Raw genomic sequence first — 24236 nt, 5'->3', positions numbered from 1 at the left:
CCCCCTCTTTTCCTGCAGCCTGCCAGGTTGCGTGCTCAGATAAAGGGTCTGGTATGGATTTTTAGGGGGACCCCCACGTCAATTTTTTTTAAATTTGATGCGGGGTTCCCCTTAATATCTATACCAGACCTGAAGGGTCTGGTATGGATATTTAGGGGGATCCCCACGTCAATTTTTTTAAAATTTGACACAGGGTTCCCCTTAATATCCATACCAGACCTGAAGGGCCTGGTAATTGAATTTAGGGGAACCCCCACGCTTTTTTTTATCAATGAATGAATTGTCGGCTAATACAGAGAACACTCATTGAGTGAATTGAGTGATTTTAAAAGACATTTTTTCCTTACGAAAACACAGTTTGTGCAGGGACAGTTCTAAGCACGGGAAACATGCGCCCCTTCACAGGCATACTATATACACCCCCCAGGTACGAAATTTAAAGGAATATTACACTTTTATTGTTTCACTTTAATCATTATTAAAATCACTGCACCTGAAAAAACTGCAATTTTTAAAACTTTTTTTTGCATTGATCCATGTCCCCTGGGGCAGGACCCGGGTCCCCAAACACTTTTAGGACAGTAACTTGCATATTAGCCTTTAAAATTAGCATTTTAGATTTCTCCCATAGACTTGTACAGGGTGTTTCGGCTTTTCAAATTTGCCACGAACAGCCCAAATTGTTCACTGTTCGCTGAACAGGCGAACAGGCAATGTTCGAGTCGAAACATGAGTTCGACTCGAACTCGAAGCTCATCCCTACTCTCCATGCTGAAATCACACTGAAAATGGTTGCCATTGAAAGAATACTTTTATACTGTGGGGCGGGAATGAGCCATGATTGGATAAAGTCATGATGGCAGTGTCCAAACATGACTCTGACAGGGCTCTGTGCCCTGATTGGCAGAAGCTTTCACTGCTTCAGCCAATCAGGGCTTGCAATGCACTGTTCAGCACTGCAATGCATTGTGGTCGGTTCAGAGGGCCAAACAAGTGGTTGAACGACCAGTTTGTTCAAATGTTTGCCGAACGTTCGAACAACGAAAATTCGGCCGAACTAATGCTTGGGCCGAATTGTTCGCCCATCCCTTGTGATCAGTGACTGGTAATCGGACTGCGATAGTACGGCGGACAATTTGACACTAACTGACACTGAGTGGGAACTGACTAACTGCCACTGACATCACCAGCAACACTAATACAGTGATCAGTGCTAATAATATACACTGTCACTGTACTGAGACTGGTTGGAAAGGGGTTAAAGTGGTTGTAAACCCTTACAACACACTTTGACCTACAGGTAAGGCTTACCTGTAGGTCTAAGAAATATTTCCTAAACCTATACGGTTTAGGAGCTATTTACCCGAAGACAGGCACCGCTGTCTATGGCACATGCGCCGTAGACAGCGGCGCGCAGGCGCACTTAGCGCGGCATCTTCAACGACGGAGATGCCGCGTGTGTCGCCTTCCGTGCGCATGCGCAGGAGTGACGTCATCGCGGCTTCGCCAAATGACAACGGCGGAGCTGAGAGACCCCACCGAGAAGATGGATGCGCCAGACTACAGGGGACAGCGGTAACTTCGTCAGGTAAGTGACACCTAATGGACTACTATGCGATGCATAGTAGTCCATTATGCTTTGCCTTTGCAGGGAATGAAAGAGGAAGTAAACCCATCAGGGTTTACTTCCTCTTTAACAGCTAGGGTGATCAAAGGGGTTAAATGTGTGCCTAACAATGTGTAATGTGTATACTAGGGTTGATTTACTGAAACTGAAGAGTGCAAAGTCTGGTTCAGCTGTGCACACTAGCCAATCCGCTTCTAGCGTCAGCTTGTTCAAAAAAAAAAAAACCTGGAAGGGAGGTGGGTGGATACCAGAGCTGTACTAGATTTTGCACTCTCCAGTTTTAGGTAGAGTGCTGTTTTTACTAAGCAATGTGCCGGTTTTTAATCCCTGTTTTGCTGTTTACCTACACAGGGCTCTCTTCTGTCATTCTCTCAGCCGATTGGCAGGTTCCAGCCATAAATCATTGGCTAGGACCTGCTGACTGGCTTGTGCTCTAGCGAATGACAGCAGAGCCAGGGCAGCACACACACTCCCTACCCAGAAATACCAAATCACGTACATGTGTACGTGATTTGGCGCAGCGGGGCCGCCCTGCCATGCTATAAGTGTGATGGGCGGTACTGAAGAGGTTAATTCAGACATACACCATTCGGTACACATCCTGTACAGGAGCAACATTACAGTCCTACCAAGAAGTGACCTTATTGAGTATTTGAAAATAAGATCTAACCAGCATCTTTAGTGGTGTCCACCACCCCACTGAAAGCAATCTGTAGTGGATCACCTTGCAGTGTGCAGTTGATGAGCAACTCTTGCCTCCTCACTATCTGTTTGAATCCTTTAAAGACCACAGCACTGCATTACAACTGCGTTACTATCATGCCGCGTACACTCGATCGGAATTTCCGACAATAAATGTGCGATGTGAGCTTGTTGTCGGAAATTCCGACCTTGTGTATGCTCCATCGGACATTTTTTGTCTGAATTTCCAACAACAAAATTTGAGAGCTGGTTCTCAAATTTTCCGACAACAAAATCCGTGTGTACACAATTCCGATGCACAAAATTCCACGCATGCTCAGAATCAAGCAGAAGAGCCGCACTAGCTATTGAACTTCATTTTTCTCAGCTCGTCGTACATGTTGTACATCACCGCGTTCTTGACGTTCGGAATTTCCGACCAACTTTGTGTGACCGTGTATACGCAAGACAAGTTTGAGCCAACATCCGTCAGAAAAAAATCCAGGATTATGTTGTCGGAATGTCCGATCGTGTGTATGCGGCATTTGTATCAATATTCCAATAGCACAAACTCCCGAATTGGGATTAAGGATAGCCGCTGCTGCAGTAACAGCAAGCTAGAGACTGGAAATTCATACCTCCCAAATTTTTGAGATGGGAATGAGGGACACCTATCAGCAAAAGTATGCAGGCATAGGACACACCCCTTGCCACAACCCCTTAAAGGAGAATTGCACAAAAAAAACAAGTGTGGTTAAACCCATAAATGCTTTTTTTTACCACTGCTATTACTTTATAATGGCTTTTACAATTTAAAAATGCAGCAATTTAGAAATCAGATGGAAGGTTTAGCACTGGGAAACACCTTTTGATAGATAAAAAGTGCATTTTTATATACATCTATATAGATCCGACCAGAATGAGGGACAGATGAGGAGGAATGAGGGACAGAGGGACATTGCTCCAAATCAGGGACAGTTGGGAGCAATGGAAATATTACAGATCAATGTACATGTATGGCAGAATACCATGGATCTTCAAATATCATCCAAAGGTTTTATTCAAACTTGATCACATCACAGTAGAATAGTGCAGCATTTCAGGGCCATGCAGGTGTCCTTTGCATCACATGCCTGACGAAGGGGTCCTACGCAGCCCTGCACTGTTGCACTTTTCCACTGTGATGTGATCATTTTTAACTAAAACCTCTGGACACTATCTGACGATCCATGGTGTGCTGGCGTACATGTACATTGATCTGTGATGTTTCAAGTCTCCAGCTGGCTGTTGCAGCAGCACCGGCTATCCTTAAAGTATTACTAAACCCAGGACCCTGCATTCACTATATCTGGTCTCCCACAGTACACAGAACATGGGAATGCAATTATTTTTGTAAATATAAATGGCTAAATACCTTTTCTCATCAGCAGTATATAGCAGTCTTGTGACTTCTATCAGTGTCTGTGTAAAGCTTGTAGGAGGAGTTTTCATTCTCCCCTGATTGTCCTATGAGGATGCAGGACCCCTGACCTTCTGGGCAGTGCTGATTGGCCCTGTGCTAATCACATGCGCCCTCTCAAGTAAATAAAAAACTAGCAATACACACCAAACTGAGCATGTGCAGACTGACTCCACTAACTCTGTCTTATGCGGAGATGTTTTGGAGACGATGCAAGAAGGAGAGGATCTGTGCATACCGGATAAAACAGCATTTTTACACAATGCAGAGGATTAACCCCTTAGGTTCCACAGTGAGTATAACAAGCATGCTATGCTGCATATACAGACTGATTTTACTGTTGTGGGATAAGTAAAACTTTGATCCCATTCTGGGAACATGTTCCATAAGAATACTAACTAAACCCTTTGGACGCTCTCTGAAGATCCATGGTGTGCTGGTAAATATGTATATTGACCACTGCATGCTTTACACACAGTTGCAGAGTGGTTCTAATGCGGCCCCACTTGCTTGAATTGATCGCTCTTGGCATCGATTTTCATTGACAGGTAACAGTATCATTTAGAAGTAGAATGTATCTTCCTGGTCTGTTAGGTGTTTTCATTCGCAGTGTTTTGTGGTATTTTTCTCTGTTTAGAGCTGTTTATATTACTGCTGGTTTGTGTCTATGTGTCTGCCAAGAATTGAATACCTGTCTATATATAGAGCTGGACGGTAACTTGTGCGCTCATGAAACCAGCCATAAAATGTCTCTCTATGGTCATCTGACATGCTGAGAGGTAGAAGATGAAGTGTCTCATAGCGTCGGCTTTGTAAAAAAACAGCAAGGTGGAATGTGGCCGAGGGCCTTTATGTCAGACCCCTTGTATATCAGACAGCAGGAGCATTGCTAGGTCTGCCAAAGATCTGGGGCTAGAGCCCATAGCAGCGGTCACCAACCTTTTTGCAGGCCTGGGGACGGGGGATGCCGGTGGTAAGCAACTTTATGATGGAAAATCCGCTTGTGTGTACGGGGCATAATAGTTCTACATAATGCAGTGTAGCACACTACTCCCTTGGGAGCTGCTGGGTGTGTTCATACCTTTCTGTTAACCACTTCCGTTCTTCCACCCCTGCATGAATTACAATCAGCAGACAGTCCATGAACTCTTAAAAGAACTTTATTTTCTTAGTTGCAGGGCTGCCATCAGGGGGTTACAGCCGTTACAACTGTAAGGGGCCCCGGGGCACGAGGGGCCTGCCCGAGCCATAAAAAGGCAGGACGGTGAAGGGGATTCGTGCTGTGCAGTACAGAAATGATCTCACAGTTCCTGCAGTTCTCCTGTCATTGATTTTAGACATTGAGCTCTTTACTGCCACCTCTGGCTACTATGTGCATGTGCACCCCTCGTTTGACAGTGATTTCCCTGTACTATGCTTCTCAGCAACATGCCAGCTTTGTGAAAAGGAGCTGGGACCAGGTAGGAAGTTACAAGTAGGGGCTGTGAAGGTAAGGGAGGGGGGCTGTGAATGTGGGGCTGCCACATATACAGGCCTGTGTGTGTGTGTGTGTGTGTGTGCATGTGTGTGTGTGGGGGGGGGGGGGGGGGGGCTGACATACATCATACATACAGGTGTGTGTGAGGGCATATATACAGGTGTGTGGGGGGGTGGACAAATAAATATACAGGTGTGTGGGGGGGGCTTACATATATACAGGATTGGGGGGGGGGGGGCTGAGTGCGTACAGGTGAGGTGGCCGCTGTGCGGATTCGGTAGGATGGCCCATAGGCAAGCCATGGGAATGTTGGTGGTCAGGCTGGGGGGGGGGGGGGGGGGGGCAGGCCTAAAGCTGTGTAAGGGGTCCAAACATTTCTGATGGCTGCCCTGGTTGCAGTAACAAGATTGCTTAGGGAAATATGAGCTACCTCTCTCTTTCTGGTTCCTGAGTGTATTTCAAGTCCTTTCCTATAGTGAACTGACCAATGCCCCCCTGAAAAGCATTGTGGTTATGAGGATGCCTCACCTGCCTATCTTGACTCCTGCGATCCTCCCGCGTCAGTTCAGGAAAGTCCTGGAGGAATAAGCACTGCTGGGTTGCACTCCCATTGCACTCTCCCACCGACAGTCCATGAGTGCCACGGAAAGCCGATCCCAGCCTACTGCGTCCTTTTTGCAGCTACTTCCTGCTCCGCATGGTCGGAAACATCCCAGCTTGAGATGCCCGGTCCACTTCTCCCGGAGGTACATGGTGGCTTAATTTCTGTTGACCTATCCAGCACTGAGGTCTCTGAACCCTCAGGCCTTCCAGTCCTGTTCCTGCTATCCAGCGCTGGGGTCTCTGAACCCTCAGGCCTCCCAGTCCTGTTCCTGCTATCCAGCGCTAAGGTCTCTGAACCCTCAGGCCTACCAGTCCTGTTCCTGCTATCCAGTGCTGGGGTCTCTGAACCCCCAGGCCTTCAGGTCTAGTTCCTGCTATCCAGTGCTGAGGTCTCTGAACGCTCAGGCCTTCCAGTCCTGTTCCTGCTATCCAGCGCTGAGGTCTCTGAACGCTCAGGCCTACCAGTCCTGTTCCTGCTATCCAGTGCTGAGGTCTCTGAACCCTCAGGCCTACCAGTCCTGTTCCTGCTATCCAGTGCTGAGGTCTCTGAACCCTCAGGCCTTCAAGCCTGCTCCTTGCTGGTTACATTTCTGCTGCTCCTCTGGATCCAACTCCTCCCATCTCCCCCCAGAAGCATGTGACCCCCAGCTTATATGCGAGTCCTGTCCCTGCCAATACAATGTAATGATTGGTCCAGGGCTCTCCATTCAAACTGCCTGCACCCCAGTCCCCAGCCCACCTTCCTTCCAGAACATTTCAATGGAAGGTAAGGGAGGTCTTTCAGGGCAGAATACAGGTGGCCACACCCTCCTCTCTCTACTCTGTCACTCCTCCCGTCCATACCAAACAACCAGGCCTAAAGAAATGTAAGGCCCTAGCAAATTTACCTAGCACTTACCTAGGGCTTTTTTTCTCAGAGAATAGGTGCAGGAACTCCCCCTTCTAAATCACCCCTTGTTTCCGCCCCCTACCCACCTCCCAGTACCGCCCCTTTTAGAGAATACAGAACCAAGTATCATTCTGTGGCACTAAGTAATTTGTATAGAATTTGTTAGCAGCAAAATAGATCCCCTGCAGCCAGCAACAATAGATACTCCAGCAACAATATTTCTCTCGCACAACAATGCCCCCCGGCAACAAAAATCAACCCCAGCAACAATAGACCCCCAGCAGCAACAACAGATTTCCCAGCAGCCAGCATTAATAGACCCTCCAGCAGCCAGCAACAATAGACATCTCTCTCAACAGTAGATTCCTCTCAGCAACAACGGACCCCCCAGCAATATAAAACCCACTCCCAGCAACAATAGATCCTCCACCAGCAACAATAGACCCAAAAAATAGAACCCCACTAGCGTATTCGCTATAGACTATAGATCCCCCAGGGGCAATCATCAATAGACCCTCCAGCACATCCCCAGTACCCCTTGCCATTACATACATTTAGTGCTGGAGGTGCCGGAACTGCATTCCCCCACGTTCCCCCTGAAGAAAAGCCCTGCACTTACCTAACTAAACCTGATTAGCACCCACCTAAAGGTGGTGGACGCTACAGCAGCAACATCCACAAGTCCAAGTAGGACACCCAATGTTAGAGGTAATTTATTCTTTCAAAGCAAATATAATTTTGCACACTGGTACTGACTAGTATTCCAAGGTCCGTTTTTCTAGGCTTCAGATATGAATGAACACAGTGAGTGAGTGTGTTCACAATGTTCATTTAGTAAAAGAAGAGGTCAGTAAAGGACATATTTACTAGCCCCTTCCCCCAATCTTCATTCTGGGAGCGCAACATGGGGGGTAAGCCCAGGCAATAGGGGGAATGGGCACTGCACGCAGTGATTAGAGTGTGCCCAGGCACACCTGGCACATCCCCTGTGCATGCCTATGGACTTAATGTAACTAAAAAAGGCAGCCTTCACTCACACGCTGGCCTGTATACAATTTTTGGGCAATTTTTAGGCAATTGTTAGGCCTTTTGCCAAGGCACCCCTGAAGAAACGTCAGGGCACCCCGGTTGAAAAAGGCTGCACCAGAACATGGTGGGGGAAACCCGTGTTCCCTGCGCATTTCCCACACCACATACAAAACTTACTGGGTGTGCGATCTGCTACAGGTGTCAATGTAATCCTAATGACACCCCAAACGCAGATTGCAAATGCAATGCATTTGCCTGCACCCAATCGCATGGTACCGCAGCACAGATTTTTTAAAAGTAGTGCATGCACTACTTTTTGTGCGATCCAGTGCAATATCAGCCTATGCAAATGAAAGGGCTGAAAATCGCATTTCACTGAATCAAACGTGAATCGCATGGGAAAGCGGAGTGCCTTTCTGTGCGATCAGCGCTCAAACCGTGAATGTTTGTGTGTCTGTGTGTTTGGTTGGGGGGAGTCAGACCTGAGGACCCATGTGCAGCAACTGCCATTTATTAAACCTAAAAGAACAAAAAATGGTAGTAGACAGACATTTAATTAACTGTATTAAGCACTATGTACATTAAATCCATAGAGCTCAATATAATTACATGTATATGTATATGTGTGGGTATATATATATATATATATATATATATATATATATATAAATGGCACTTGTAGTGTGTGATTTGCAGAGTACGGCTCATTGTGTCCTGCCCAGTGGTCGATCACTCATGTGTCAGAATGGAATGTACTGTAATCTCCGAAGGCAGAACTGCCAGGTAACCGACGCGGCTGGAATAATAGGCACCCAGAAGAGTTCGGAGCAGGCTATTGCTTTTATAAGAGGAACTAATTGGAATGGAACAATAAAATGTATTTGCTCATGTGGCAAGCCTTAATGGCATTTATTCTCTGTTTATTGTCACAGGTAATGGATGCAAAAGATAATGGCGCTTGCGGTTTCTTTGTATCTTTCTTCCCAACCCACCGCTCCGACAAACCATGTCCACAGAACACGGCAACCCCTGAGAAGATGAAGCAGCTGAATTCACCAAACCTTCTTCGCTGGACTGTGCTGCTCCTCAATTATCTCTGGAAAGGTATCCTCCTCGTGTGCTGTACCCGACAAATGCACGTTCTGCTCTTCTGACTTTATTTCTAAGTGTTATTTGATTTCTTCACCCGTGATTTCTTCACCCGGGGTAGCTCTGTGTATATTTACCAGAACATATTTTTTGTTGTTAGCTACAGGAGCTGGGTACTGGCCAACCTTTTTACATGACTAGGATGCTTTTTAGGCTAACCATACATTATACAATCTGATTGTACAATTTTCTTTTTAGGTCTTACCATCAACTACATAGTAGAAGAGCCCGCCTCATTTACCCCCTAAGGGTAAAACAAATCTTAATGCCTAAGCACAATTTTGCAACTTTGACATGTGTTAGTAAAACCATACATATCACAACTGGTAGTAAATGGTTATGGATATTTTTTTTTATTATTATTATTACCCTGTTTCCCCTAAAATAAGACCTAGCGTGATTGTCGGTGTTGGCTGCAATATAAGCCCTGCCACCCAAATAAGCCCTACTCTGTTTCCTCAAAAATAAGCTATCACCGATAATCACACTAGGTCTTATTTTAGGGGAAACAGGGTATTATCAAAGAAAAACTGGCCCAAAATAGTAAAAAAGAAAAAATTATTTATTGTTACTACCATAATATACCACCAAAGAACAACCAAAAAAAATTCTCCCTCCCCTGACGATCGCAGCGATACCACATATATGTATGTCAGTTGTTGTTTGTTCCCGTAGTACAGCCCAGAAGCATTAGTGCGCATTTTTCTTTTTTTTTGTGCTACCTAAAACGCACTGACACATAGGGGGTTATTTACGAAAATCCACTTTGCACTACAATTGCACTGCAAGTGCACTTGGAAGTCCAGTCGCTGTAAATCTAATGCCCCGTACACACGAGCGGACTTTTCAACATCCAAAGTCCGAAGGACCGAGTCCGTCAGACTATCCGATCGTGTGTGGGCTGCAACAGACTTTTGATTCACCAAAGTCTGACGGACTTTAGAAATGAAGCATGCTTCAAATTTTCCCGAAGGAACTCCGCCGGACCCGGTCCCCTTCGAAAACTCCGCTCGTGTGTATGCTACTCCGACAGACTAAAACCGACGCTAGGGCAGCTATTGGCTACTGGCTATGAACTTCCTTATTCGAGTCAGGTCGTACGTCATCACGTTCGAATCCGTCGGAGTTTAGTGTGATCGTGTGTGGCCAAGTCCGTTCGGCCGAAAAGTCTGTCAGAACTCCGGCGGAACTCCGGCGGAACTCCTTTGGAAGTCTGTCGGACATAAGTCCTCTCGTGTGTACGGGGCATAAGGGGTAGATATGAAATGAGGGGAAGCTCTGCTGATTTTATCATCCAATCATGTGCAAGCTAAAATGGCTGTTTTTTATTTTCCTTGCATGTCCCCCTCGGATTTACAGTGACTGCACTTCCAAGTGCACTCGTAGTGCAAAGTGGATTTGCCTTTCATAAGTAACCCCCTTAGGGTTTGATTTACTAAAGGCAAATAGTCTGTGCACTTTGCAAAGTGCAGTTGCTCCAGAGCTTAGTAAATGAGGTAAGGCTTCACTTTGCAAAGAGTATCCAATCACGTGCAAGGAAAATGGAAAAAAAAATGCTTTTTAATTGCACATGGTTGGATGATGGAAGTCAGCAGAGCTTCTGCTCATTTACTAAGTTCTTGTAGCAACTGCACTTGCAAAGGACAAAGTCTTTTGGCCTCTAGTAAATTAATCCCTAACCTCCACTGATGATAATTAAAAAAAAAATCCTGCCCAAAATATACTGACCCTTACCTTTTGACCCTGAACTTTGACCCTTACTTGACCCAGACGCTAACCCCCGTCACCTCATCAAACCTTCATCTAGGTATTGCTTTCATTTTTTTTTTTTTTTTTTTACACACACTTATTTTTTTTCTCTCTCCAAGGAAAGAGAAAGATTCATTGTATCTTTCCTCTCCATTCACAGAGAGAAAAACACAGGGCGGGCTTTACAGTGACTGATCCTTGTGGTAGCCAATCAAAGGCTTCCATAGCAATCAGGTCAGACCGGGTGAGACCCTGGTCTCTGTGTGGCGCACTTCCAGCATAAAAGGGGATATGCATATATGCGGCCCCATGGAAAAAAAAACAGTGGGACCGCATATATGTGTTTACGTTGGCCGGGAGGGGTTAATATTAAAGGAGTACTAAACTCAGTCAATATTAACTATTGTTAATCTATATGCTGCTAGCCTTAGTAAATAGATAGGAAACCATAGTATATTTACTTGTTTTAAACTTTTTTAAATTTCTTCAATTGCTTCCTGGTTTCTAGCCTAGGCCAAAATAATGTCATACATCTCAGAGTCTTTTTGGGCATTTTTTTTTCTTTGTTCATCTGGAAGAGGAACTTTCTCAGCCAAGCACAACCCCATATCTGCATGCTTGAGCTAAAGACAGATGGATTCCAGGAACTAAATGCTACAACGTGGATCATCTGCCCTTACTAAAGATGGCCCCTCCTACAAATGCTAGGAGGTGCTTTTGAAAGTGATTTCTCAGCAAAATAAAGCATGGAGACATGGATGGGTTTGCTATGATTGTTAAAATTAATTAAATAGCGTTTTCAGTTTGTGGTGTTCTGATAACAGTTAGTGTTACTAAACCCAGGACCCTGGATTCACTATATCTGGTCTCCCACCATACACAGAACATGGAAATACAATTATTTTAGTAAATATAAACTGATAATTACCTTTTCTCATCAGCAGTATATAGGAGTCTTGTTACTGTATTGCAGTATATAGCAGTTTTTATTCTACTCCGACTGTCCTATGAGGCTACAGGACCCCTGACCCTCTGGGGTTGATTTAATAAAGATAAATAGACTGGGCACTTTGCAAGGGCAGTTGCTCCAGATCTTAGTAAATGAACAGAAGCTCTGCTGACTTCCACTATCCAATCATATGCAAGCAAATATGCTTTTTATTTTTATTCTCCTTGTACGCGATTGGGTATTCTTTGCAAAGTGAAGCTTTACCTCATTTACTAAGTCCTGGAGCAACTGCACTTTGCAAAGTATTTGCCTTTAGTATATAAACCCCACAGTCTGGACAGTGCTGATTAGCCCGTTCCTACAGCACAGTCTTACATTGCTGGGATGGAGTACATGGATGGCACCCCCTGTGATCGCCAAGTCCTTGGGACTCAGTTGATCACAGATCAGCGTAAAGGGCCTATCATAGAACCTATATATTTGGGTGGAGTCAGGTGATCTGTCTGGGTGGACGTGTGTTGTGCTGCCCGGGATGCTAGGCCAGAGATTGGGCCTATCCCAGGCACATCTGGCTGCTAGGCTATCTGAAGGCCTATCCAGAAGCAAGAGAGCAGCGCAGGGTTGGTATTGCAGCTTGCAGTCCAACCAGAAGTGACAGTTCTGCCGGCCGGAGAACCTGTCATAGTCGGAGGTAGAGGGGAAGTTGTCGCCACTAAGGGACCAATCACCTTATTATCAGGGACCACAGTGAGTAGTTGAAGCAAGTACCGGAGCAGTATTCTAACCAACCGGGGACGGTGAAGAATCTGAAAACTTCAGGCGGTGATCAAGTCAGGGGCCCAACCAACGGAGGTGACGCTTGCAGAGCAGTCTTGTGTGTCAAGCCAGGGACCGAGTGGGCCAGTGGGGTGAAGTTTGAGAAGTATCTGGAGTGCCAAGCTAGGGACTCAGCAGAGAAGCGTGGGTGACGATTGAGGGAGATACTACAGTGAAGATTGGAGGAGCTCAAGGGATTCAGTGGCAGTGAATCATCTAGTCTAGTGAGAGAGACTGGGAATTCAGTGGGCTGAAGAACTACAAGAAGTGATTGTAGTGGAAGTGAAGGAACTGTTAAACTTTATGTTAGAAACTGTTAAAGACTGTTGCCATAGGATACAGCACAACTACACATGCAGATGTGACGTCTTTCTGGATGCCTTTGCCTGCATGGCTGTCCTCCTGTAGAAGTCTCGGAGTCTGCCAATTAAAGTTGCAACTGCTTAAGGGTGTCCTGGCCCTAACCCTTTCTCCTAAAGTTCTGTTTAAGAGAAATAAAATCTCTTTGCAGTCAAGAAGTGTCTGGCGCCCATGAATCTAACTCGCATTACACCCACTATGCCTCACAATCCACTCTGTATGGAAGGATGTCAGCAGGTTTTGGCTCTGTAGGTTCTCATTGGACTAGAGGAGGCTAGGGACCTTGCTACACTTACCTGCTCTTGCAGTGGTTTTCAACAAAACAGCACTCTTCTTGGTCCCCCGCTGGTGCTCTGGGCCCCTCCCCCTTGCCAAGTGCCCCCATAGCAAGACGCTTGCTGTGGGGTAATCGTGCTTCTGCATCCATAAGGCACAGAAAGCACAGCTCAGCCCCACTCCCCACTCCTGCCTCACTGGTTGTGATTGACAACAGCGGGAGCCAATGACCCCATATTGATGGGGACAAGGGCCTCTTCCCTACAACCCTGGCTGGTGATTGTGGGGGGTCTGCAGGTGGGGAGCCTCTCTGTCTCCCCCATGTTGAGGACATGTGGCCTGGTATGGTTCAGGAAGGGGGGGGGGCGCTTGCTTGCCCCCTCCCCCTTGCCTAACCCGATGGGCTACATGCTCAAATGAGGGTCTGGTATGAATTGAGGGGACCCTATGCCATTTTTCTTTATTTCATTTTTTGTTTTTTTACATTCCGCTGTCAGCGGGGAACACCACTGACAGCTGATGACTCATTGGTTGTTAAGGACACTGCAGCCGCCTGCTCCTTAACAACCATGTTGTTTACTGGTCGTTGAGGATGGCAGCAGCCGTCCGCTCCTTGGCAACCAATACACATTCTTTAAATATCACATGCCTCAATCACTACTTAAGTACCGCATGCATTTAATGATTTATTTTCGTCCGTTCATGTGGTATTTGCCAAGTGCTTTCAGCGTTTTGCACAGAGCAGTATAGCGAGTTTAGGGAAATATGTCTGGACATCTACATACCAAATGCAAGATGCTTTTGTGAATAGAGCCCACTGTGTAATATACTGTAGGTGAGTGAATAAGGTACATGATTCTGGCACCAAGAACTGACATTTTTTTTATATAATCACTGTGCTAGAAGCAGTTCTGTTCTCTTTTATGCCGTGTACACAAGACCAGACTTTTCGACGGACTAGGTCTGACGGTCTTCCCGACGGACTTTCCGAATGAACGGACAGACTTGGCCAAACACAATCACACCAAAGTCCGACGGATTCGAACATGATGATGTATGACCGGACTAGAATAAGGAAGTTCATAGCCAGTAGCCAATGGCTGCCCTAGCGTAGGTTTTTGTCCATCCGACTAGCATACAGACGAATGGATTTTTCGACCGGACTTGAGCCCGTCAGAAAGATTTGAAACATGTCATTTCTAGGTCTGTCAGACTTTTGGGAGAAAAAGTCCACAGGAGCCCTTACACAATCATAATATCTGACGGATTCATTCCGTTGGACCTAGTCCGTCAAAGTCCGGTCGTGTGTACGCGTCATTAGAAGTTTTTATTAAATATTAAGTTTCATAGAAAGTTTATGGGCAGTGCACCCCTTTGGGGTACATAGCTCTGCTGCTATAGTCTAATTCATTTGCACACACACGTTCACCGGTAACATTATTTGGAAGTGTCTGCATATATTTTAAATTTAAATCAAAGATAAGCTTATCATTTGATGAGCGGCTTCATCACTTTTTCTTCTGCACATCAAATTCTTTTAATATTGATGAGAGCCATGCCCTCTTCTTGATCTCATTAGTGTAACTCTAATTCTTGAAATGGCACATGTAATATTCTTATGACCCTATAATCTAGCAAAGTATGGCTTGATCCTGAATTGTGCAGGATTTCATTTTTTGCATAATAAAGCAGATTCCTGTATAGAAGGACTTTGCTGAAGGTCTGTGATGAATAGAACTGCTCATTCTGATAAACATGACGGTAGGTAAAATAAATGACAATTTAGAGTTGGCTCTGAGTTTTTTTTTCGGAGAGAGGTGTGTAGATATGGGTCATTTTGCTCTGCTAATTCTACCCATGTACCAACCTGGCACAGGAGGTGTCTCACCGCCTTCCCCTTAGTCCAGAACCTCCAGGTGATTTCTAAAGCTGGTTGAGGGTTATTACAAGGATGTATTAGATAATCGTCTTCTAATACCAGTTACCTACCGTATTTGCCGGTGTATAAGACGACTGGGCGTATAAGATGACCCCCTATTTTTCAAGTGAAAACATAGGTTTTGGGCAATACTCGCGGTATAAGACTACCCCCATTCTGAGGCAACACCATTTTAAAAAAACATTAGAACGATTAAAAAATACAAAGCAAGAATGCCAACTACTCATCCGCCATGCTGTGTTATGTCATAAAGTAAATCAAACAATAATAACACAAACAGAGATCTATTGAATGCCACAACTCTGGAAAGTAGAATTTTTCACTAACCAAACCTATACCACTTTTGGGTTACTTTCTATGGAAATTGTCCACCAAAATGCATTTAATAACCCCCTGTCATATGTCCCAGATTTACCTGTCCCTATTGGGTGCCTGGGACTTCAAAGGAAAACAGCAGGCTGTATAGTAGTAGGAGATCAGTGAATGGATTTACCCAGGGAAGTATGGTGAGCGGTGTATTATTTTAATGAATACAACGCCTGCTTGGATTGGCAGAGACTGTAGCATCACCAGCCCTTGCCTCTCTCTCTCTCTCTCTCTCTCAAAGCCAATCTGAGCAGGCTACTCTATGTAGCCTGCTTGGATTGGCAGAGGTTGCTACTCCAATCCAAGCAGGCTCTGTATTCATTAATAGAATACATTGCTCGCCGGGATTGGCTCAACGGCGTATACTGTTTGTAGTTTGTTAGGTGTGACCTCAACAAGTCACCTATTTGTCAGGTTATGTTACCGTTTCCCAATTGTTAGTTAGAGTTCTTATCCAAGCAAAGAGACACAGAGGTATTCAGTATTTCTGCTCAGAAGTCCGTCGTTAACTCTGACTTTCTCTGACTGACTCTGGCTCTGAGGCTTCTTTATTACATCTTTTATAGACAGAAAAGGGCAAACATCAGCAAATGTAAAAAAACAACATTTTCAAAGAAAAGACAATTCTCCGGGTGTTATCAGCTGATAAGACAATCTTCTGGGCGTAGACTGCTTTTTAGGGCTGATGCGGCCTCTTCTTGATGAGTACGTGACAATAGATGACGAATCCTTATTTTACAGAGAAGGACAGAAAAATACATGTATTTAGTAAGACATACGGTCAACCATTTTGTTTTCCACATACCTTAATCCTTACATTTCCCCCTTTGACATCACCCCTCCCTCTTGCCCTGGGTCCACCTGAACAAGTTCTAGTCAGCCTATATCCAGAGTACTCTCCCTGACCGCGAGTTGTCAGAGGGGTATACACCCATCCCCCTGGACAGTACCAACATCTAAAATTCAGGAAGAGTGGCTTTTCTGACAGATGGGTGATGTCAAGAAACTAAATCTACCTATCTTCACAAAAGTTCCATCTTTTCCGCATCATTTACCTTGGCTTTCTTGCAAAAGCACATAAACAGTTTAAAGCATGCATAAAAGAAAAATACGAATAAGAGCACCACTATAATCGTCATTGCTGCCTTCTTAACCCAAGAGAATAACCCTGAGAAACTAAAAGTTCCACCAAACGGATCCCAGTCGCGACCAATATTTCGGGCCTTCTCTTGTAAATTCTTTACTTCCGTACGGTGTTGTGCAATGATGTCATAATAGTCAGGTACCTCAATGCTGGTGTTATGTATCCAAGTACAGCACTCATAGTCCTCAGTAGTTTCACAGAGTCCTGTCAGTGCTGCACTCATACTTTCAATTGCTAATTCATGTAATTCTAATTGTTGTCTGATGGCTCTGGTCTCCAGATTTAACTTAGTAATATCATCAGAGTTTTTCTCCAAAACATCATTAATAATTCCTGTATAGTTATTTAGTCGTTTCATTAAGTCTATACCCCATCCTGTCCAGGACGGGAACCAAACCCATGCCATGTCCTTCTTCAGGAATATTTCTCTTTTACTACGATACCTGAGGGGATATCTAGGATGCATGCTAGCTTCTAATAGGTGATCACCTCGTTCATCACCTACTACTCCCATTACTGGTACTAAACTTGCGAGGTAGCACCATCCCTGAGCTCTTCTAGGTATCCAAGTATAACATTTATCCTCACAACAGATATATATATTATTTCCCAGTGCTACTGATCTTGAACTGATATCATTTCTATAACGAGAGGTGTATCCATAGAGGGATAAGTTGGATACTAACCACCTGGTGTTGTTGTCTGAAATATTACCGAGGAACTCAGCTAACGATTGGTGTGTGTGGGTTATACTAGGGTAGAAGACCGTGTTTTTCCCAGGAGTAGCTTTTGGTATGAAAATGGACAAGTTAAATTTGCTGTCTTGGCATTCTCCATTTCCTCTTGTTGTGTTCCCTAGGTTGAAACACCAATCAGGGGAAAAGGCGAGACCATTTGACTTAAACATTACTGTCTCATTGGTATTTGTTCTAATTATGTTAATGCTACTGTTAGCAAGATCAGTATAGTTTATAGGAACTGCCATCAGTGGTATACTTGCTGTGCTGGGGTGTAATTTGCTACAAATCCAACATTTCTCATATCCTGACTTCTGGGCATAAGCATATTTAAACTTCAGTAATAACATTTTTTTAGAAAATCCTTCATCCTTGTGTATTTTATTCTGTGAGGTAACCAAACTATTAGCCAGAATTACTGAAACAATAAAAAGATACATGTTGTCATTTGCCAACTGGCTCCTTTTTACAATGAGAAGCGTGGATCCAGGTAGGTTTCCCTTCCAATTTCACTGAGGTTGCTGTAATCAATAGCACCTGGAAAGGACCTTCAAACCTTGGTTCCAGTGTCTTTCTGGTATGTTTCTTTACATACACATAGTCTCCTGGTTGTAGATCATGTGTACCTGTGACAGAATTAGGGTCTGGAAGAGAAGAATACACACTCTTGTGGATTTTAGTCAGACGTTGTTGCAACTGTATTACATACGTAGTTAAACTATCACATTGTAATTGCATACTTTGAGGAAAATATAAACCTAATCTAGGTGCACTTCCAAACAGTATTTCATATGGGGATAACCCTGTTTTTCCTGTTGGGGTGTACCTAATAGAGAACAAAGCTAAAGCTAGGCACTCAGGCCATGGTTTGTTCAACTCCTGCATAGCTTTTTGTATTTTCAGCTTGATTGTACCATTTACTCTTTCTACTGATCCTGAACTCTGTGGGTGGTAAGGAGTATGAAAACTTTGTTGAACCCCTAACATTGCCATCACATTTTGCATTATTTCTCCCGTGAAATGTGTCCCCCTATCTGATTCTATTGTTTCTGGGAGACCAAACCTAGGTATCAGCTCAGTAATCAGTTTCTTGGCGGTGGCTTTTGCCGTAGCTGATTTCACAGGATAACTTTCGGCCAGCCTGAAAATAGGCAGATGCACACGAGAACAAATTCAAAGGGGCCGCTCTTAGGCATTTGTATGTAGTCAATCTGCAGTCTCTGAAAGGGATATTGGGCCCGGACCTGATGTTTACGTGGGGTTTTCACTCTCTGTCCTGGGTTATTAATCAGACAGATTTGGCATGCAGCACAGTAGTTCCTTGCAGTACTACTGAATCCAGGGGCTAGCCATCCTTGGCTTACAATCCTATACATAGAATTGGAGCTGACATGAGTGGGTAAGTGGACAGCCGCTGCCATTGCGGGGTATAGAGAAGCGGGTAGACATATTTTGTCTCCTTCTCTCCATACATTGTCAAGGCCTGGTGCAGCTCCCTCCTTAACCCAACGGTCCTTCTCAATAGCCCCTGCTTGTTCCTGTAGTTCCATTAGCTGCTGCCATGTGGTTTCGGGCATACTCACCTGTACCGTGGCTAAGGTCTCAGGGCTTACTTCCCCTAGAGCTGCCTTCTTTGCAGTTAAATCTGCAAATGCGTTTCCTTTTGCCTCAGTTGTTTTTGCGCTCGTGTGTGCCGCTATCTTCATGATGGCTACTCTTATAACCTTTTGAAGATTGTTCAGGACTCTTTTGATTCCTTCACCATGTTTAACAGGTGTGCCTGCTGCTGTAAGGTAACCTCTAGCTTTCCATATGTGGCCATAATCATGTGCCACACCGTAGGCGTATGCGGAATCAGTGTAAATGTTCCCTTCTTGTCCCTCCAAGTGTTCTAGGGCTTTCTCTAGAGCGGTTAGTTCCGCTTCTTGTGCCGACATGTGTGCTGGTAGTGACTTTGCCTCAATTACCTGTGTGTCCGTTACCACAGCATAACCTGTGTGATATTTACCTTTGTCATCGGCAAATCTACTACCATCTATGTACAGTGTGTGTTCTGCATTTGCAATGGGTATGTCTGTGACATGTGGGAACCCCGTGGTTTCTTGTTCCATAAGTTGAAAACAATCGTGTTCATCAGATGTTATGTCATGAAATGAAAGTGTGTCAGAATCCTGAGTATCTTGTGCTGTGTCTACACCATTATCATCATTACTCCCCCCTGTCAAATCTGTCTGTAATGGTAAAAGCTGTGCTAAGTTAAAAGAAGTGCATCGCTGAAAGGTAACATTGGGGGGTAGGAGCAAAGTGCATTGTAGACGCAGCTGCCTTGCCATTGATATGTGTTTTGGTTGGACCTGTGATAAGATGGCGTGTATGTCATGTGTGGTATGTACCACTACAGGATTGTCTAAGACAATTTCTGAGGATTTGTCAATGATAATTGACACTGCTGCGACTGCTCGTACACAGGACGGTGATCCTCTAGAGACAGGATCGAGAGCCGCCGAGAAGTATGCTACCGGCCTTTGTTTGATGTGTTGTTGTGTCAACACCCCTGTTGCGTGTCCCGTGATTTCAGCAATGTACAAATGAAATGTTTTGGTATAATCAGGGATCCCGATCGCAGGTGCCGAAATTAGTAACCTTTTTAAGGTGCTAAAAGATTCATGACCTGCTTCTGTGAGTACATAGGGTACTATTTTCAAGCAATCATATAATGGCTGCATCAGAGAACTGGCATGTGGTATCCATTGTCTACAATATGATACCATTCCCAGAAACATACGAAGTTGCTTAAAGTTGCGTGGGACATTCATTTGTCTTATGGCCTGGACTCGGTCTTCAGTGAGGTGTCGAGTACCCTGGGATATACAGTGGCCCAAAAAGACAACCTTTTTCTGACATACCTGTAACTTAGTTCTATTCACCTTGCACCCTTTTTCAGCCAGGAATTGTAACAGTGATAGAGTGGCTTTTAAACAAGTATCGTTATCCGGACAACATAACAATAGGTCATCTACATATTGCAACAATACACAAGTGTCAGGCGGTAGCCATTCTCCCTATTTTTACTTTTTAAGGTTTAGTCAGTGGGGCATCAGTCAGGAGTCCGTCATAACCACTTATGGGTATGGTGTCACGGGACGTCATGTGTGGAGGGACTACTGAATCAGACAACAGACTGCGTGACGCTCCTGTGTCAACCAAACAAGGAATATGTTTACCTTCCACCTTCATCAACATGTGGAGCATTTTGTTCTCTGATTCAGCTAGGACTGGGGCAAGTCATGCGGTCGGATCGTCCCTATCATTGGTACGCCCCTGTCTGTAGTCCCTCGTGTCTCTGTCCGTGTTTCCTTCCTGTTCGTCTTTTATCCTTTTCCTACAGTCTCTTTTTATATGTCCCACCTTGTTGCAGTAATAACAGGTAAGAGGTTTACGGGAGGAATTCCCTCCTTCATTGACCCGGGCAACAGTGTTAACTCCCGGTGTCCTTCTGGGTTTAGTTTCTGCTAAATCAGCCTCTATGCCTTGTGCTTTCTGCAACAATGTTCCTCTGTCCCGTATGGCTCTCCATTCGGGAGTACATGCCTTCAGTTTGTCACCTATTTGGGGTACTAGTCCTTCCATAAACTGTCGATTGAAAGCCCTAATGGTGACGGGTAAGGCTAAATCTAGACCTTCGTCAGCCATCATGCTTTCCATGTTGAGGTAAAATTCTGTAACAGTCTGACCTGGGGCCTGTTTTATGGGCGCTGTCGAACCCCTTTCCTGCTGTTTCCCTTGGCAAAATTCTCGTAACTGAGCAATAAACAGGGGTCTAGAGTCTATATGACGAGGGTGTATTCCTGGTGGATCTGCCGCTGGATCCCCTTGTGGTCTATGTGGAGCAATTTCATTCATAAATTGATTAAACATTGTCAGTGTCATTTTATGTCTACATATATCTTCCCCATCTTGCCAAGTTGCTTCATGTGTGTCTAGTAATTGTGTCACGAATCTACAGAATGCGGCAGGTTTTGCTACGGGATCAGGAGCATTCTGTATTAATGCCATAAGAGTGTCAGCCGACCAAGGTGTCCATGTCCTCAGAACGACTTGTCGGGTCACTGTAGGTGGCTGTCCTGCTTGACCCGCATTTGGATTATTTACTTGTATTACCCTAGTCCGACTATGGACTGGAGCTACGGGCTCTGGTCTTTGAGCGCCGCAATGCACACATTCCTGTGCCCAGTCTGGGTTCTGGATACCGCATACTCGGCATACCCACCCTCTTCCTCTTAAGGAAGGATAAAGTTTTGGTCTTTCATTACCTGGTGTGGTAGTGTTATAAGGAGGTGGAGTACCTCCCGTATTTACCCTATCGCCGGGAGCAGAAGGAAGACTTTTGTGTCGGACCTTCATATCCCATCCACCCTTTTCCTGACAATACTCCCATCCCTCCTCTTCAGCCCTGTTGGAAACCTTAATTAAACATTGTATTTGTGATACCCATCTGTTCTGCAATATCTCTCCCTGTCTGTCTTTCTTTATTTCTTCCCAACCTTCTACACTTAATCCATTTTCTCCATCCATCCCCAATTTCTTGAGAATCCTATTTGTGCCCTGTGCCTTATCCTTCCCATACAATATTGTAATTATGTCTTTAACAGCATAACATTTCTGAGATTCCTCCTGGGGTTTACCATGTGTCTGGCCCATTTTGACAGTCCTGCCTAGGTGGCGTTTGGATCACTTACTAAGTGTCTCGTTGCCTTCTCCTCCTAGGGTGCCAAAATATTAAAAACCCTCTCCTATATGAGATTTCTGAAATCGAATTACCTTATATGCTAGCCAACTGACAAATATTATGACCAGACTGACGGCTACAACATATACAAGCATTCCCTTTTGGTGGCCAAACACATATGACTAGGTCTCCGGGCTTTGTGGAGACCTTATTTCCTTCCCATTACCATGGAATCTCTCAGCATTCGTTTCTTATTCCTGCTTTATCGAGGCAGTCAGGACTTATACTTTCAACCCGTTTTTAGGCTCATGAATCAAAAAGCGTATATCAAACTTAAGTGTCGGACCCCCAAAGTACTCTTACGAGTTAAGGGCGCATTCCGTTACCCATTGGGATGATATATGTTTCAATTCACACCATACAAACAGGGCTTATCTCATTCACAACAGACAGATGACAAGTAGACAGACAAGAAACAACGGTAACATAAGCCAAAATATTAAGTTCAAGACCCGCTTACTACAGAGGTTGGTGTTTACCTGAAGAACAATTCAGACAGATCAGGTGGGCACAAATCTAAGAAGCACAGAGTTTATAAGAAAATAAAGCTTTTCTTACCTGCGCAGGATTTGTCTGTGGTTCTTGATGTGCCCGACCATTTCGTTCCGTCCTTATGTTCGTTCGCCTCTTGTAGTTTCTTCAGCGAGTCCCTATTCGCGGCGCCAGAAATGTTAGGTGTGACCTCAACAAGTCACCTATTTGTCAGGTTATGTTACCGTTTCCCAATTGTTAGTTAGAGTTCTTATCCAAGCAAAGAGACACAGAGGTATTCAGTATTTCTGCTCAGAAGTCCGTCGTTAACTCTGACTTTCTCTGACTGACTCTGGCTCTGAGGCTTCTTTATTACATCTTTTATAGACAGAAAAGGGCAAACATCAGCAAATGTAAAAAAACAACATTTTCAAAGAAAAGACAATTCTCCGGGTGTTATCAGCTGATAAGACAATCTTCTGGGCGTAGACTGCTTTTTAGGGCTGATGCGGCCTCTTCTTGATGAGTACGTGACAATAGATGACGAATCCTTATTTTACAGAGAAGGACAGAAAAATACATGTATTTAGTAAGACATACGGTCAACCATTTTGTTTTCCACATACCTTAATCCTTACAAGTTGAAGCCACATACAGTATTAGCAGACATTTGGGGGCTGACATCCATCGGGCAGCATTGTATACCTGTATACCCGGCGTATAAGACGACCCCCGATTTTTGGACATTTTTTTTAAGTGTAAAAGGTAGTCTTATACGCCAGCAAATACAGTAAATAGTACTACAAAACGTTCTGACCGTCTATGGAAAACCTGTGATTGCAGGTGATTACTTCAGTGAGTTTTGGGATGAACACATTTTATTGGAATTTTTGTGGCTTAAAGCCCATTGTCTTCCAAGTTAAATTGGTAGTAAACTGCTGCAGATTAATAAAAAGAAACTGTAAGACAATAGCATAATGTGCTAGTATGCATCGCATACTAGCACATAATTAAATACCATGAAACAAAGCCCTTCCAGAGGCGCCCGGTCACCGCTGAGAGGGCTGACATCTTCCCCCAGCCTTTTTTCCGGGTTCGTGGGCTCCGGCGTTGTGCGTGGCTGGAGTCATGATGAAATCGCTCCTGTGTATGTGTGCCAGAGCCCTCAGTTCCGGCAAGAAGCTCTGAAGGTCCGGTGGTATGCCAGACTTTCAGAGCGCATGCCCCGAGGACATGCAGGGTGAATGTCTCCTAAATGGTGCACGTTTAGGAAATATTAATTTTACCTACAGGTAAGCCTTATTATAGGCCTTATTATAGCTTTACCCATAGGTAAAAATAACAAAGCGAGCTTTACTACCACTTTAAAGCAGGACTAAAAGGAATGATAATCACAGTTCCTCCAATGGTCCCGTCCCTCATCAGCATTGGTATTTTTTTCTGTGTACTGGTTTTCAGCCATCTTCATTGGCCAGTGCGGGATGACATCACTCCTGCACATGCTCGGTAGCTAGTCATTCTGGCACACAGGGATCAGGCTGGCCACTGTAAGCTGAGCTGCGCATGCGCAGCTCAGTGTACATTCTTCTGATCGATGTGAGCAGGCAGGTAAGTGTTTTTTTTAGCAGAGACCACACCAAGCTGCATGCTGTATACTGCTTAGCCTAGGCAATACAGATCGTAGCTCTAATACACTGGAGATGTGACAACGCCGGTGTCTTTCTTA

The 24236-nt window shown here is 44.6% G+C and overlaps 1 protein-coding gene across 1 annotated transcript in view; it reads left to right on the top strand.

The window, feature by feature from the left end:
* LOC143961582 (protein shisa-like-1a) overlaps nucleotides 1-24236 on the top strand; it is a 71736-nt gene that overhangs the window by 35936 nt on the left and 11564 nt on the right. The window contains exon 3 of the mRNA XM_077470892.1: nucleotides 8698-8869. Within this exon, the coding sequence (XP_077327018.1) occupies nucleotides 8701-8869 (169 nt within the window). The 5' untranslated portion in view covers nucleotides 8698-8700. The remainder of the gene's footprint in view (nucleotides 1-8697; nucleotides 8870-24236) is intronic.

Source organism: Lithobates pipiens, unplaced genomic scaffold (assembly GCF_037356315.1).
Source record: "Lithobates pipiens isolate NorthernLeopardFrog02 unplaced genomic scaffold, aLitPip1_a1.2 Scaffold_8, whole genome shotgun sequence".
NCBI lineage: Eukaryota > Metazoa > Chordata > Amphibia > Anura > Ranidae > Lithobates > Lithobates pipiens.
Note: the sequence above shows the minus strand (reverse complement) of the source record. Positions and strands in the feature narration are given on the sequence as shown.